This window comes from Cnephaeus nilssonii (genome assembly GCF_951640355.1).
Source record: "Cnephaeus nilssonii genome assembly, chromosome: 14".
In the NCBI taxonomy this organism is placed as follows: Eukaryota; Metazoa; Chordata; class Mammalia; order Chiroptera; family Vespertilionidae; genus Cnephaeus; species Cnephaeus nilssonii.
Genome location: NC_137085.1, coordinates 71,633,577 through 71,650,188, shown reverse-complemented (window position 1 = coordinate 71,650,188; position 16,612 = coordinate 71,633,577). Strand labels below are relative to the sequence as shown.

The following is a 16,612-nucleotide window of genomic DNA, read 5'->3' as shown; positions in this document are numbered from 1 at the left end:
TTAGTGGAACTTTTAAGGTTCCTTCATCTTCTAAGATTCTAATGTTCTTCCCCAAAATTAAAAACCCACTATGTCTTTATGCGAGAAAAGGCAACATGGCATTCAACACTGCAAGGTTCCACTGGGTGCTAACTGTCTGGGTGGTGGACACATGACTCTATGTATCTGTCCAAAGTCAGATGACTGTACATCTCATATAGGGAATGAACTTCAATGCACACAAATTTTTAAAACATCCACCAGGATGGCAGGGGTACCAGAAAAGAATGCAGATTGACAAATGTATCAAACTGTATTGTAAAATATCTGAAATAATCCTTCTGAGGGAGGAGCTCCCCAAAGTAACTTTGGAAAACAAGGTTTTGAGTGGAAGCTGTGAGGCCTGAGGACAGAGACACACAGACACTGAACACTTCTTGGTAATCTGTCTCGGAGACAAGCAAGGGGGGAGAGGGCGGGTGAAGAGTGCAGAAACCACTCACATGTGTAAGGTGGGAGTAAATAGATGCTGGGTGGGCTGGTGTCTCCCCGTCAGAAAATGCGATTAGAAATGTGCAAAGGGAGAAGGAGGAGGCCAGCATGACCCTGTGCTGCTGGGTTAGCCGTGGGGACATCCGTAAGAACTGGTGTGTAAGTGACAACACAGACAAGCAGGCACAGAAATCATTACAAGTAAGTCTGTACATGCATCTCTCAACTGTGAGCTGAGGGCTGAGAAGCAGCAACACCCCAGAAGTGAGAACACCTGAACCCAGATCTGGTTTCTAAATACTGTTCTCCATTACTGGTAAAAAGAACCACAATCATGGAGGAAATGGGTGATGCTGGGACAGGGAAATCCAAGGTAAGTCCAGAGCATCTACCTCGTGGTGCCAGAAAGGAAGGCAGGTTCCTAACGAAGGATGGGTTATGACAGAGGGACACAGAAGCCTACCTGAAAGATACCCACTGGCCAAAGCTGGAACAATTTGTGCAAGATAGCATGTATTAGGTTATAACCCAATAACCCAAAGTACAAATGAATACATGAGTCCATACAGATACATACAAATGATGAAATAAATACAGGGAGAAGACGACACAAATCTTCCCTAAAGAATTCAAATAATGTAAAATCCCTCTGCTGCCTCTGAACGTGAGCTGGACTGAATAATGGCTTCCAAGAACCAAACCAGCAAAAGAGACTACTGTCACATCAGAGCAGAGGCCCAGCAAATACCACCTTCACCAAGTGACCAGGGTCACAACCAACCAAGTCCTGCTCACATCATGCAGCCCATGGTACAGTGTGATGAGACAGGCACTGCACCTCTGGGTATTTCCCCCAAATCACAAGAAAACAATCAGACAGCCAAAATCGGACAAAATACCTGATCAGTCCTCCAAAGTGTAAAAAAAAAGCAGAGGCTGAGCTGTTCCAGACCAGAGGGGACCAACGAGACAAGACAGCTTTAAGCAACAGGGAGGGTACCCAGGATTGGGTCCTGGAGCCGAAAAGGACACAGGTGAAAAACAGATGAAATCTGAATCAAGTGCATAATGCAGTTCAGGGTACTGCACCAATGCTAATTTTTCAGTTTCGATAATTGTATCAGCTCCTGGGATGTTAACATGCATGGAAGTTGAATGCAGGTTATTCGAGAACTCGCTAAACCATCTCTGCAAGTTTTCTATAAACTTAAAATTAATCCAAAAAAGTTTATTTTAAAAAGTGTCAATGACTGCTTTCAGCTACTGCATCAGGTGAGCGGGCAATGTTTCCAAGAGCCTATAAGAGAAAACAACTCTCCTGGGACAATCCAACTAAGGGAGGCAGAAGGCTTCCCACAGATGGAACTGGGTTAACTACAAACCTGTGAGTGAGTGAGTGAGTGAGTGAGTGAGTGAGTGAGTGAGTGAATGAATGAATGAATGAAGTCCAACAACGAAGAGTCAAAGAGCCCGATAAAGAATTGGGTGCAGAAGACTAGATGGGGTAAAAGACTACTTGATGCAATTTGGGTGGGGACAGGAAAAATATCTGAGTTGTGTCAAAATAGACTTTGAGAAGCAGTTAATTAAAAATTAAATTCAGAGCTTCAGCTTTGGTAAGCAGGGTCTGACAGGACATTAGCTGTGTGTCTTTTCTTGTCTGAATGGCTTTACTCCCGTTTCCCATCTCCTGTCTAATCTACACTCTTGCCTGTGTTCTATTGCTCCAGTTTCCTGGCCTTCCAGATCCTGACTTGAACTAGGCACAATACAATGAAATTGGTTTGTCTACTTCTTAATTCTAATTTTAGAAGTGAGCAAAATTTATTAAATACAATGTTGGAAAGAATATTTCAATCTGAACTCTCAAAAACTAAAAATTGAGCTAAAAAATAAAAATAAAACCTGAAACTTACTTCATTACAGGTGGTAACAGAAGGGAATATAGCCTCCTACCCACAGAGTGAGCCATACTTGGAATCATTCGTGGCCTCCTTAAGAACTACCATCATGCTGGTAACCAGAGACCACCTGCCACCTTAAAGGTAGGAGGCCATGATTTATTTTTCTGTTTTTTGGTTGGTTGGTTAATCCTCACTTGAAGATATTTTCCCAAAGATTTTTAGGAAGAGTAGAAGAGAGAGGGAAAGACAGAGAGAAACATCGATGTGAGAGAAACACATCAACTGGTTGCCTTCCACAAAAGCCCCAACCAGGGCCCAGGTGAGGGAGGAGCCTGAAACCAAAGTACGTGCCCCCGACAGGAATCAAACCCAGGACCCTTTGGTCCATAGGCCGATGCTCTATCCACTGTGCCAAACCAGCTAGAGTGCATGCTTTATTTTTGCTGTGGGCACCATCACACCGTATCAAAAGGCAGCTTCAGATCAAGGAGGTGAAATCCTGGAGCTTCTGTGAGCACAGCACGGAGCACACTGTTCTTGCCATGTGCTTTGGGAGCTATAAGACCAGGAACCACCAAACTCCTTGCCTCCCCTCTCGACCCATCGCTCCACAAGAAATATGGTGGATGCAGTCAGCATTGAAGAGTTTCAGTAGCTGGCGAAATACCCTATTTTTGGTCCCAATGAAGTATTTTGTACTTAGCTAGGGAAATTTTTTTGCTACTATATATTTACCAAAGTGTCCTAGGTAAATTTTTATCTTAATAGTTTAAAGTTTCATCATTAAAAAGGCAGAAAAATCAAAACTTGTATTTTTACATGTAATAATGACTAAAAAATTCCCACGCTTACTTTGTGAGTGTCACTTTTATTAATGCTGAAAGCAGCCATGGGGACAGTGCTGTAAGAATGAAAAGGTAACAACACAGTTACTTACTCCTATCTCCAGGGAAGAAGCACTTGTACAGTGAGGTTTTGTCTCTGGCACCAGGTGAGTGAACGCCACTGCCTATTTTAATACTTTTCTGTACTTCCATTTCTTCATCTGCAAAGATAACAGTACTCCCCTACCTCATAGGGTAGCTGTGGTAATTAAATGAGTTACTATATATGTAAACAGCTCAGAATCATTCATAAATAAAAAGCACTTGATAAATGTCAGCTACAATTTATTTTTAAGTAAACTATGTGAAAGAAGATCTGCTTCTTCATACATTTCACACAGGACCTAAAACACTATGAGTTGTCATATATAGATTTTCTGACACAAAGAAAAAAATACTGTATGTGGTTTTTCTTTAGAATGATTTTATACCAGCTCAAGGAATAATGTGACACATCCTCCAGCCAGCTACCAGATTTAAAAGATATAAGTCAACCAAAGCACAAGAGGATATGAGCTGACTTAAATTCTTTTGTTTTAAAGGGGGGGGGGGGGGGAAGAACAGGCTTTCATCTTTATCCAGCTGAACTGTAGTCACTAGGTATTAGGTGGGTAAAACTTAGGCTCTTTACTCCCTCCTTGAGTCCAAAAGAAGAATCAAACCACAAAAATCAACTCTAATTTGGTGGAAGATTTTTATTTTTGTTGCTTACTTTAAAAAAACAATTTAAATGTTATAACCTACATTAGCTATGTCTCTAAAAGGGAATCTCTCCTTAAGAGATCTGAAATCAAACTGAATAAGCTTCCTAACTTACATATTTCTTGCCTACTGGTTGCAGTGGTCTTAAAAGGAAAAATAATTTCTTTTAAAACAAACCAAAAATAAGTAAGTAAATAAATAAATGGAGTAATATAGGAAAAGATCCTCAGCTTCATTCATTATAAAGGAAATGTAAGTCAAAACTGCAATGAGATATCTTTTCATATCTAGTAGGATGGCTATTAAAAAAAAAAAAGCCAAAAAAATGGAAATAAGTGTTGATGAGGATGTGAAGTGGGAACCATCATACGTTGCTGGTAGGAATGTAAAATGACACAGCTGCTATGTAAAATAGTATGATGCTTCCTCAAAAAATTAAACATAGAATTAGTACATGACCCAGCAATTCCATTTCTGGGTATATACCCCAAAGAACTGAAAGCAGGAACTCAGACAGACATTTGCACACACATTTTCATAGCAATCTATACTAATAAAAGGGTATTATGCTAATTAGGGCAGACGTCTTCCGGACAAAGCCACAGTGGCTGCGAGGCCTGGGGCTCACGGCATCCTTGAGCCCCAGCGGCTACAAGGCCCAGAGCTCAGGCCTCGCAGCCACCGCGGCCAGCAGTGGCAGCAGCAGCGGGATGATGGGGGCAGCGCCTTCCCTTGATCAGCCTGGTCGCCTCCTGCAGAGGGAGGCCAGACTGCGGCTTAGGCTCGCTCCCCATGGGGAGAGGGCCTAAACCGTCAGTAGGACATCTCCTGAGGGCTCCCGGACTGTAAGAGGGGGCAGGCCGGTCTGATGGACACCCCCCCCCCCCGTGCACGAATTTTGTGCACTGAGCCTCTAGTTATTCATAATAGCCAAAAGATGAAAGAGCCCTAGCCGGTTTGGATCAGTGAATAGAGCCTGCAGATCGAAGGGTTTTGGTTTCAATTCCAGTCAAGGGCACGTACCTCAGTTGCAGGCTCCACCCAGCCAGGGCCCTGGTCAGGGCTTGTGCAGGAGGCAGCCAATCAATATGTTTCTCTCATATCTATATTTCTCTCTGTCTTTCCCTCTCTCTTTCACTCTCTCTAAAAATCAATGGGAAAATACCCTGCAATGAGGATTATTAAAAAAAAAAAGTGAAAGCAATTGATAAGCAAAACGTAATATATACATTCAAGAGAATATTATTCAGCCTTCAAGAAATTATGACACATGCGACTACATGAGTAAGCCTTGAATATATTATGCTAAGTGAAATAAGTCAGTTACAAAAGGACAAATACTGTGTGATTCCACTCATATGAGGAGCCTAGAGTCATCAGATTCTCAGACACAGAAAGTAGAATGGTGGCTGCTAGGGTCTGGGGGAGGAGGAAGAGAGAATTAGTATTTAATGGACACAGAGTTTCAGTTTGGAAAGGTAAGTTCTGGAGATGGATGGTGGCGATAGTTGTACAACAGTGTTCGTGTACTTAATTTCCACTGAACTGTACACTTAACAATGGTTAAAATGGTAAAAATTATGTTATGTATATTTACCACAATTTTTAAAAATATGTTTTCATTGATTATTTTAGAGAAGAAGGGAGAGTGAGAGAGAAAAACATCAATGTAAGAGAGAAACATCTATCAGAACTGTACCTACCCTGACCCGGGATCGAAACCACAACCTGGGTATGTACCCTGACCAGGCATCGAACCAGCTACCTTCCAGTGCATGGGACAATGGTCAACCAACTGAGCCCCACTGGCCAAAGCAATTTACCACAATTTTAAAAATAAAAATTTAGAATAATGAAGTGTGACACCCATTCACCCCATCTTCTCAGGAATCTCAGGCACTGGACTCTATCATGTAACGTCCAACTTGACAAAAGATAGAAGTTTTATTTTTCCCTTGATAAATGACATTGACATGCATGTAATGGACTGTATCTGCCAGCCTATTTTATAGGGTGAAAAAAATCACCCTATAACCTTTAACAGGGTGACTTTTTCTCTTTTTTCTTTGCAATCTTTTTAGCAGATTGTCTGTGATGTGATTGTAGCATGGGTTCAATAATAAAACTGTTTTCTTTCTCTGCTAAAAAATAAATATATAAGACAGTGGTTGTCATAAAAGAAATGCAAATTAAGCTTTATAAACTTTAAAGTAAAATATAAAAATGATAAAAAGGAGAGTAGAAGAAAACACAAACATTTGTATTCAGTGTCTATTTAGCCTACTATATTAATTTCATAATAACTCAGCTAGCTCCTAGCAATAATATTATTGTTAAAAATCTAATTCTAAAATACAATACATTAAAATTTAAGTTCTAGATTTCAGGGAAGAACCTCAGATGGATACAATTTATTTCAAGATGGTGACACTTGCAAAATTTTCATTGAAATATTTTATGACTAACATAGGTGCAAGCTAATAAAAAGCCATAGTGCTTGTGCTTATCCGAGCAGTGCAGTGAGGCAGTGCCCCGGTCCGGACTGGCTGGCACTCCTGCTCCTGAGATGAACATGTACTGCAGACCTATGAAAAGCTAACCCGCCAGCAACACACCCTCCATATACTTCTCTACACTAACCGGCAAAACACCAATAGCGTGGTAGGTTCAGTCTTTCTAAAGCAGCAATTTATTCCAGAGACAAGTAGGAAATGCCAAATGACTAGGGCACAAAAGGATAGAGTTTCTAGATCACAGATCCTTAACTACTGCAGACTTACCATCACTTTGCATATAATTCAGTGTGTCAGGTTCAACTCTATACTGGCCCTAAGATGCCTAGAAAAAAATGTCCCATAGGACCAGGTAAAACAAGGAAGATGGCGTGATTCAGCCAACTTCCCTAAGCAGTTGATTTTGTATCTTCAATACAGCTCCTAAGAAGCATAAAGGGCTTATTCAAAGATAGAGCCTTTGAGCCAGGTGGCAGGCTGAGGCTACTTATCTGTGGAATTGACTCCACTGGACTTGAACACAAACTTTCTACCACCTTTCTGCCATAATACTGCCTTGCACAAGGGGACTGAGTAGCTAGTGAGTCCGGAATTGGTTTACTTATCCATTTATCACATGTATTTCAAAGACCTACTATACTACTGCCCACCAAGTAATGCTCTAAGAGCTAGATAACAGGCAATGTCATCAAAAGACTTTCTACAGAAAACATAAGAATAATGAAAAATAAAACAGCCTGGCCGGTGCGGCTCTGTGGTTGAACGTCAATCCATGAACCAGGAGGTTAGGACTCAATTCTGGTCAGGACACAAGCTGGGGACTGCAGGCTTCAGCCCCTATAGGAGGCATGCAGGAGGCAGACGGTGATGATTCTCTCTCATCATTGATGCTTCTATCTCTCCCTCCCCCTTCCTCTCCCTTCAATCAATTAAAAAACACACACCTATTTTTAAAAAAAGAAAATAAAACAAAAGATGCCAGCTATATAGACATCTGAAGAATTTTAGAATATTTTTATCTAAACTGATTCATTTATGTCTAATTGTTCTATTTAAACATTTTTGTCTATACAGCCATTGGAAAATAAATCTAATTTTTCAAATTCTAAAGTATCTCCTCCTCAGGGTGAGGGGTGGGCAAAATGAGTGAAGGTGTTCAAAGAGTACAAATTTCCAGTACAAAATAAATGTCTTGGTGATATAATGTAAAGCATGGCAACTATAGTTAATAAACTATAGTTAATAATACTGTACTATATTTGAAAGTTAAGAGAGATCTTAAAAGTTCCCATCATAAGCCCTGGCTAGGTGGCTCTGTTGGTTACACGTTGTCTGGTATACAAAGGGTTGCAGATTTGATTCCCGGTCAGGGGACACACCCAGGCTGCAGGTTCAATCCCCAGTTGGGGCACATATGAGAGGTAACCAATAGATGTTTCACTCACATCGATGTTTCTCTTTCTCTCTCCCTCTCCTTTCCTCTCTAACAAAAAACAAACAAAAAAAACAAAAGTTCTCATCAAAAGAAATAATTTTTTTATAACTATGTGAGGTGTTAACTATACTTGTGCTGATCATGTCACAATATATACAAATAGAGAATCATTATGTTGTACATCTGAAAGTAATGTCAATTATATCTCAAAAAAATTTTAAATAAAGTACCTCCTTCTTCATATTACATGGTATTTGGCATTTATCCTATGGTTGATTGCTTACTAAGACTGGAATTTGTAGTATGTGCTAATCAGTTTCTTTTCCTCATATAAATTCCCACTGTACAAAACAAAATGAAGAGCATTGTGTGTCTAGAAACATTTTAGAAATGGGGTGTGTATATGTGCGTATTTTAATTTAGAAAACTAAGCTGTATTTTTTATTACTTCTCTTCCTAGTATACTTAGAAATATCTATTTCAAACATTTATATGGCTTTACTGAAGGCCCAAACTTTGGAATTCTTTGATTTATTCACACCAGGATTTCCTAGCCTATGCACTACTGATATTTGGGGATGGATACTTCTTTGCTGTGGGACTATCCCTGTGCATTATAGTTCAGCAGCATCCTGGGCCTCTGTCCACTAGATGCCCTCAATTTGTCTAGAAACATTTTTAGTGTTCACAAATTGACATTGTCTAGAAACATTTTTAGTGTTCACAATGTCAAAACCACTCCCAACCCCTGTGAGAACGCTCACTGGTCTTCAATGACTAAACAGATTGTCCTACGGCATCAAAGAAAGTTCCCAATGTTGACATGGGAAAATGATATAAAGGAGTCCCCTGCCCCCACTAGACTAAGTTCCTTGAAGAAAAGAGTCCTTTTTTCCTATTATAGTCACTCCTCATGCCTGGTCAATTGCAGACCTTCAATGTTTGCTAAAGGTAGGATAAATCATCACTGGGACCCAGTCAGAAAATAGAGTATAAGAAATTTAAGAAACATTCTTATGGCCATTAGCCCAGGTGTTGAAAGAAAATAATTTGGCCCTAACCAGTCTGGCTCAGTGGATAGAGCGTCGGCCTGCGGACTTAAAGGTCCCAGATTCTATTCCAGTCAAGGGCATGTACCTTGGCTGCAGGCACATCCCCAGTAGGAGGTGTGCAGGAGGCAGCTGATTGATGTTTCTCTCTCATCGATGTTTCCAACTCTCTCTATCCCTCTCTCTTCCTCTCTGTAAAAAATCAATAAAATATATTTTAAAAAAAGAAAAGAATTTGCCTGGCTATGTAAACAGAACAAAGCAAATATCTTATTTAAAAGCTGAGTGCCTACACTAAACATATAGGAGATAACAAGGAGTAAAATTAGTCCCTGGCCTCAAGTAGCATATAGTTAGTGGGGGAGATAATATGCAGGCAGCTAGAAGAAAGCAGACTGCAGGAACTCCCACTGCAAATACAGATGACACTGCGTGTGTCCCTGGTCCACCTTTGGGAACATCCGATGAGACTCTATGAAGGAAGCTGCCATTTGAGATGGGCTTTCAAGTATGAGTATAATTCTGACAAGCAAAAATGGGATAGTCAGACAAAGGGGAGCAACGTAAGCAAAAGTTGAGAAGTTGGATATTTCTTAGAGAAATAGTGAGCAGTTTGGGAGCATTTAAAAAGGACAGTAGAAGGACTGTGAATCATGAAGGAAAGTGGTATGGGTTCAGATTGCAACAGGGTCTAAAACCCTGAATAAGGACTTTGATTAATGGTTTGTTCAAGTCACTGGCAGGAGAGTGATCCATCAGAGATGAGGTTCACTGGTGAGATATTAGGTGTGGGAGCCCCGTCAGATCCAGAGGCAATTCTGACTACTCCTCATAGTAAGACATGGTTTAATGAAGTGGTATTTACCCTGAGTATGTCTTGTATTCTACTTTTTGTTTTGTTTTATTCTTTATCATTTTTTTTCTAAGTGCTAGTAAACACGCAATAATTTGATGTTATAACCCATCACTGGGTTTGCAAAGCACTTGTTAGACCTTTGGGTAAACTTGGTAAGTTCACATGTTGGGGGTATTAGAAATGAGGAAGAGGGTAAGGAAGAGACTACTGGGCTAGAATTGACATGACACATTGTAGGGACTGGCAGGATGGGATGATGAAATGCCAAGGATGACTCTATGGTGGTAGGAACCGAGTATGTGTGCCTTTCATTTGTAGGGCTTGGATAAATTATGGAATACTACAAAGGCATTAAAATGAATTAGAACTGTAAGTATAGACATGGACTTTTTTACATACTTACAAAAACCCAAATTCCTGAATAATATATTGTGTGATCACATTAACCTTAAAAAAATTAAAACTGTATTGTGATAATATACTATACTAGAGGCTCGGTGCACAAATTTGTGCACCAGTGGAGTCCCTCGGCCTGGCCTGTGGGATTGGGCCAAAAACGGCTCTCTGACATCCCCCAAGGGGTCCTGGATTGCGAGAGGGCACAGGCCAGGCCAAGGGACCCTACCGATGCACGATCCTGGCTGGGGAGGGATACGGGAAGTTGGCCTTCTGGGGAGGGACCGCAGGAGGGCTTCAGGGCGTGTCTGGCCCATCTCACTCAGTCCCGACTGACTGGACCCCAGCAGCAAGCTAACTTACCAGTCGGAGCATCTGCCTCCTGGTGGTCAGAGCACATCATAGCGACTGGTATACTGTCTGCCTCCTGGTGGTCAGTGCATGTCATATGAGAGGTTGAGCGGCCTTATTAGCATATCATTAGCATTTCACACTTTGATTGGTTGAACAGATGGCCAGACACTTAGCATATTAGTCTTTTATTATATAGGATTATATAGGATAATGTATATATGTATATATACAATGTATGTTATAGGCAGCTTCTGTGGAAATCGATATGGTGATTCCTTGAGAAATTAAACATAAAATTACCAACTGACCCAGCAATTCCACTTCTGGGTATACACCCAAAAGAATTGGAAGCGGGCACCTGAACAGATTTTGTACACCCAGGTTCACAGCAGCATTATTCATTATTCACAACAGCCAAAAGGACTGCAACTCAAGCACCTATGGAAGGCTGGATGGATAAACCAAACGTGATCCATCCACACAATGGAGTATTATTAAACCTAAAAAAGGAAGGAAATTATAAAACAATCTTACAATATGAATGGACCTTGAAGACATTAGGCTAGATGAAATAAGCCAGGCACAAAATTGGTACACTGGAAGAAAATAAGTATTTTAAATGGATGGCTGGTTTGAGTTATAATATTGTCAATTTTGAACCCTAAATGTTCCCTGGTCAATTCAAGGTGTTTAAGAATAAGGTATAGTGCTGGTTTTCAGTGTCTCCTGGACAGGAACTGTGCCCTTCCCATTCTAACTGAAAAAAGCAATAGAGGCGTTTTGCTATCAAACCTGACCTGAAAGTGAACTGCAGGTGGCCACACCCCCAAAGCATTCTTACACAATAAAACTGAACTTTGACTTCAACAGGGCACTTCCCTCTTGAAGAGGTTACTGGTTACCTGTCCTCAGGTGTCAATAAGCAAGCCCACTTCTTCCCGTATAAAATGGGGTAACAAAATGCTGAAGGTTTAATGAGGTGCTTTGAGGGAGAACTTAGCAAGGGCCTGGCACCCCACAAGTTAGTCCTGCCCCCATCCACTACACAAAGAGAAATCATTCCGAAATCTCAAGCCACAGTCGAATCTCACATTCCTCAGCTGACTTAAAACATGAGCACTGCTTTATGTAAGATCTGAGTAAATGAGCACTGATTCAGGACAAGATCTGAAGAACTTCATCATAAACCCACACACCAACACCACAAGTCTTGTGACAGGAACATTTAGGAAACCTTCAGGGACTTAATGCCACTAAGATTTTTAAATAAACATCAGTTCCTCCCTATGTGTCAAAGGTTATGATGACTCAAGGCACACAGAGGAAATGCTCCTAGTAACTAGCAGAAGCCAAACCCAGGCCAAGGCGTTTAGGGACCTGAACAAAATTAGTTGATACATATGCCAACTTCTAATGGTTAAAGTAATAATTGTATTTCTTTACAGTAATAATGGTGCTTAATCAAAAACATACTCTTCTGAATCAAAAAAGATTTCTCTAAGCAAAGCTGACAAGAAATTAAAACCTCTCTGCCAGTTCTCAGAAGCATAAAGACCAATAAGGTGACAGATTTTTATAGAGAAATGCCTCATTAAGCCCAACATTACACATAGGTGGTCCATGTCAATTCTTTGTCAACTTTTATATAACCTTTTGAAAAATGATTATCGCACAGTAATATTAACTTTTATTTACTTCTGATGTATAGTTCTATGATTTTTAAAATACATTACCATCACCACCATCAGAGTTCACAACAGTTCCATAACCCCAACAGCTCCCTTCTGCTGTCCCTTTATATTCACACCTCTCTTGCCCTTCCCCTCTGGCAAACACTGATCTGTCCCTATCAGTACAATCTTATCCTTAGGAGAATGTCATAAAAATAGAATGATACTTTTTGTTCACTCAACAGAAAACCTAAAAGATTCACCCAAGTTATTGCATCTATCAATAATTCCTCCATTAAAAAAATTTTTTTATTGATTTCACAGATGAAGGGGGGGGGGGGGAGAGAGAGAGATCAATGATGAGAGAGAATCATTGATCGGCTGGCCTCTGGGGGATCGAACTTGCAACCGGGGCATGTGCCCTAACCAGGAATCCAACCGGGACCTTCTGGTTCATAGGTCGACACTCAACCACTGAGCCAGGCGGGCAGGAAGTCCTCCCGTTTTATTGCTAAGTAGTATTGCATAGCACAGATGTACCACCATTTAACTATTTGTCTATTAAAGGATATTTTGGTTGTTTCAAGTTTGGGCTATTATGAATAAAACTACTATGAACATTCGTGTATGGTTTTTGTGTGAACAAAAATTCTTCTAGGTAAATACCCAGAGGTAGGATTGCTATGGTAAATGTACGTCTCCAGAATGGCAGTGCCCTCTTGCATTCCCACCAGCCACAATGGGCAATTCCAACTGCTCATTGTTCTTGTAAGCACTTGGTATTAGTGGTGCTGTTTACTTTAACCCTTCTAACAGGTATGCAGTGACATGTCATCATGGTTTTAATTTACTTAACCATTTTAATGGACATCTTTGAAAAATAGTACATACTGCTTCACTTCCATAGAGAATGCTGAACATAAATTCTTCTGACTCAAAATCATCCTAATAAACCCTGTACCAACCCCTCAGGGGCTAATAAAGTACATAGGGTTGTTTTTCTCAAGTAGCCCCCAAATTACGACTTTTTTAATAGGTGTTTTTTTTTTAATCTCCTCCCTTGTGAAGTGTCACTTCTTGCTATTATTAATGGTGCTCCAACTTCTGGCAGACTTTCCTCGAGCTGAGGTTAGAAATAGATAACTAAGCTTATCAGAATTTTATCTGAAAAGGAGAGCGGAGTCTATGAGGAAGAGAACTTGATTCTTTGATGAGGAAAGGGAAGCTTTTTTCCCCCCGTTTTGAGTCACAGTACCCAAACTTCTTAAGCTTTCCTTTGGCTGCTGAGAAATTTCTAGTAGCTAAATTTCTTAGGCATTTTCCAAAAAGGTGAAGCTGGCAGATAGGTGGCTACCAGGTAATAATCATTACTATATTAAATGGTGCAATTAACACTATACTGTGATTAAAGGTTTATCTAAAGCAAAATAATTATACACAAACTTATCACCTGTCCATAAACTTAAGTCATCTTAAATCTAGTTTAAATTTTGTTTCCAAACACATATTCACACACTGGTCAAAATTCTGAATGAACTATGTAAGTAAGCGAGGCATTCACAGGGGTGCCAAGATAAATATGAAGAAATTTTATAATTAAAAAAAATCAGCAGTTATTTCAAAAGATACAGTGACTGTACACACACTGAATTAAATCCTAATGTTTACAGTTCCTTTGAAAGTCACTCGGTTAGAAAGCTCATCCTGTCTTTCTAGCAGTAGTTTCCATCTCTGAACAAGATCAACTGTTCACATTCTTATGACATCTTCTAGAGGTGGATCACCTCCGCGAATCTTGCCTGATTTCTCAGAGAGCTCAGGCTCCAGGCAGAAATCGCCAGCAGCAGCCCCTGGCTGTCACCCCAACTTCCCCAGAGAGGGACGTTTCCTCCAGGCCGTGCTCACGGACCAATCGCCGCTCTGCCAGCAGCCTGGACCCGCAGACTTAGGAACCCGTCACCAATTGCAACAGGATCGCGGTGGGTGGGACTTCCGCTATCGCTTTCGGCTCCACCACCACCACCTCAGCTCCAGCAGCGAGGGGCAGGCAGGAAGAGTTAGAATTTCACAAACTTTGGGCTTCAAGCAGTTTCAAAAAGGAAAGGAAACTGGGAGACAGAGGGGCAAAATCCAGAAAACCCAACACAACCCACACAAAAAATTTTAGTGAAAAAGGAAGCAAACTCAAGTCAAGGGTCAGTGATTTGCATGTTATCTCTGCCCTCGGTGCCGGTCGGGAAGCTCTCCAGGGCCCAGGTTCAGCGAGGCGCCCTCTGCCAAAGGGACGGCAGAGCAGCCACGGCCGAAGCTCCGATTACCTGGGTGCCCGGCCCCAGTGGCGGAATCCCCTGTGCAGAGACGGAAGGAAATCCTGGACACCGACTCTGCTCTTCCCTGACTCGGAACGACCCGTCCACAGCGGACACAGAGCCCAACTGTCCACACAGACTCTAAATCACAGAACCGATACAGTTTCACCGCGTCCAGTGTTACTGTACTCTGCAACCCAGCACAGAGACCAGACCATTCCCCTGCTGTCACCCCCGGGAACCCGCACCCAGCCCTGCGTCCTCCGGGGGGCCGGTCCGCGGGCCTGGCTGAGCCGCGGCGACAGCAGCGGGCAGTTTCTACCCACCCCACTGGCCGGGGACCCCGCCCGCGGCATCCCACCCTCCTGCCCCACGAAAACCTGTTGCTGTGCAAGCGCACTGCTATCCGGAAAAGGGCACCTCGTCCAAGTTCGGGCTAGTCAGCACCCCGCCTCGGAGAGTGGGGTTGCACTCGGGGGCATCAGAGAGAGGGGCGCTGCACCCTACAAGCCTGGTCTGCACCGACCCGCCGGTCCGGAGGGTCTCGAGCCGCCAGGCAGCGGGACCCCCGGCACTCACGGCCGCCAGTCGGGTTCCAGGCCGAGCGTCCATCTTGCGGCCCGGCGGACGCGGCGACGGGAGAGCGGCGCCTGCGGCCCGGACCCCGGCAACTGTGACCCCGGGATCGAGCGACCCCCGGCTCACCCCGACCCCGGTGCCCCTGACCCCCGGCCCCCAAACCCTGGCCGACCCCGGCCCCAGCACACGCTGACCCTGGTGTCCCCTGACCCCGGAATCCCGCCGACCCCCGGCCCCCCCCCCCTCCCGCCCCCGGGCCCCGAGAGCGCGGCCGGCCCCGCCCCCGGCCTCCCAGAACCCAGTCCCACCCCGGTCCGGGCCCAAACCCACGCCCAACCGAGCCCAGGAGGCCCGGACTGCCGCCCGGCCCCGGCCCCGGCCCCGGCCCCCGCCCCCGCCGCGCGCCGCCGGCCGACCGCACCTTGACGTGGAAGCGGATGAGCGCCAGGCGGATGCAGTGCGCCATGCAGACGGGCGGCAGGAACCAGACCTTGGGCGGCGGGGTGCCCTTGTTCTGGACATGGCTGACGATCTGCTGCGCCGTCTGGCGCTCGTTGCCCTGCCGCTTGACCCACTCGTGCAGCCGCGCCTTCTCGAGCGCGCCGTTGAAGAAGACGAAGAGCTCGATGTTGCCGCCGAAGCAGGCCTTGGCCAGCGCGGCCAGGTAGCCGAGCATGTGGTTCCACTGGCCGCCGCTCACCCAGTCGGTGTAGAAGCCGCCGTAGAGGCGGTGCAGGCAGTTGTCGGCGTCCACCAGCAGGCGCAGCGGCGTGTGCGGGGGCCGCTGCCGCCCGCCGCCCACCAGGCTGCCCCGGGCCAGCTTCTGCAGCTCCACCGGCACCACGGCGCTCGGGCAGTGCTTCTCGATGTAGTCCTGGAAGCCCTGCACGCCCATGGCGGCGGCGGCGGGCGCGGGGCGGCGGGGCGGCGGGGCCGCGGGCGGCGGGGCCGGGGGCGGCGGGGCCGTGGCGCGGCCGGGCGGCGGCGGGCTCTAGGGGGGGCCGGGGCGGGCCGCGGGCGTGCTCATGGCCGCTGCGGCCGCCATGTGCTGCCGCCTCCCAGGGCCATGGCGGGGAGGGACTGCGCCGTGCGCCGCTCCAGGCCCAGGCCAGGCAGAGGCGGCCTCTCGCGGGCGGCGGCGGGGCGGGGCGCTGCGAGCTGACGTACGCGCCGGCGGAAGAGGCGGCGCCGCGGCCTGGGCCGGCCGGAGCCCTCGGGGAGCGGCGCGCCGCCGGGTGCGGGCCGGGAGGGCGCGCGGACCCCAGGGTGCTGCCCGACCTGCGCGGCGCCCGGGCGCTCTCTCGAGGGGCGGCTGCGTTCCCATCCCCGTGCCCGAGACCCCTCTCCAAGGAAGCCCTTTCCCGTCGTCGGCTCCAGGCCCCCCAGCAAGGCCCGTTTGGGCCCCAGATCCGGTCAGCCCGAGGAAACCCTGCCCTGCCCCGGATCCAGTCTCCCGGAGGAGGCCGCGTCCTGGCTCTGGATCCGGTCAC

At 45.0% G+C, this 16,612-nt stretch overlaps 1 protein-coding gene across 2 annotated transcripts in view; it reads right to left on the bottom strand.

Annotated features, from left to right (window-relative positions):
• The window catches only part of FAM120A (family with sequence similarity 120 member A), a 107,733-nt gene extending 91,449 nt beyond the window's left edge, over positions 1 to 16,284 (bottom strand). Inside the window, exon 1 of one of the 2 annotated variants that reach the window (XM_079790694.1) lies at positions 15,544 to 16,284. In XM_079790694.1, coding sequence (XP_079646820.1) covers positions 15,544 to 16,017 — 474 coding nt within the window. In that variant the 5' untranslated portion in view covers positions 16,018 to 16,284. Of the gene's footprint in view, positions 1 to 3,312; positions 3,787 to 15,543 lie in introns of those variants that run through there. The other variant, XM_079790695.1, reaches the window with a different exon arrangement.
• Positions 16,285 to 16,612: the final 328 nt, after the last annotated feature.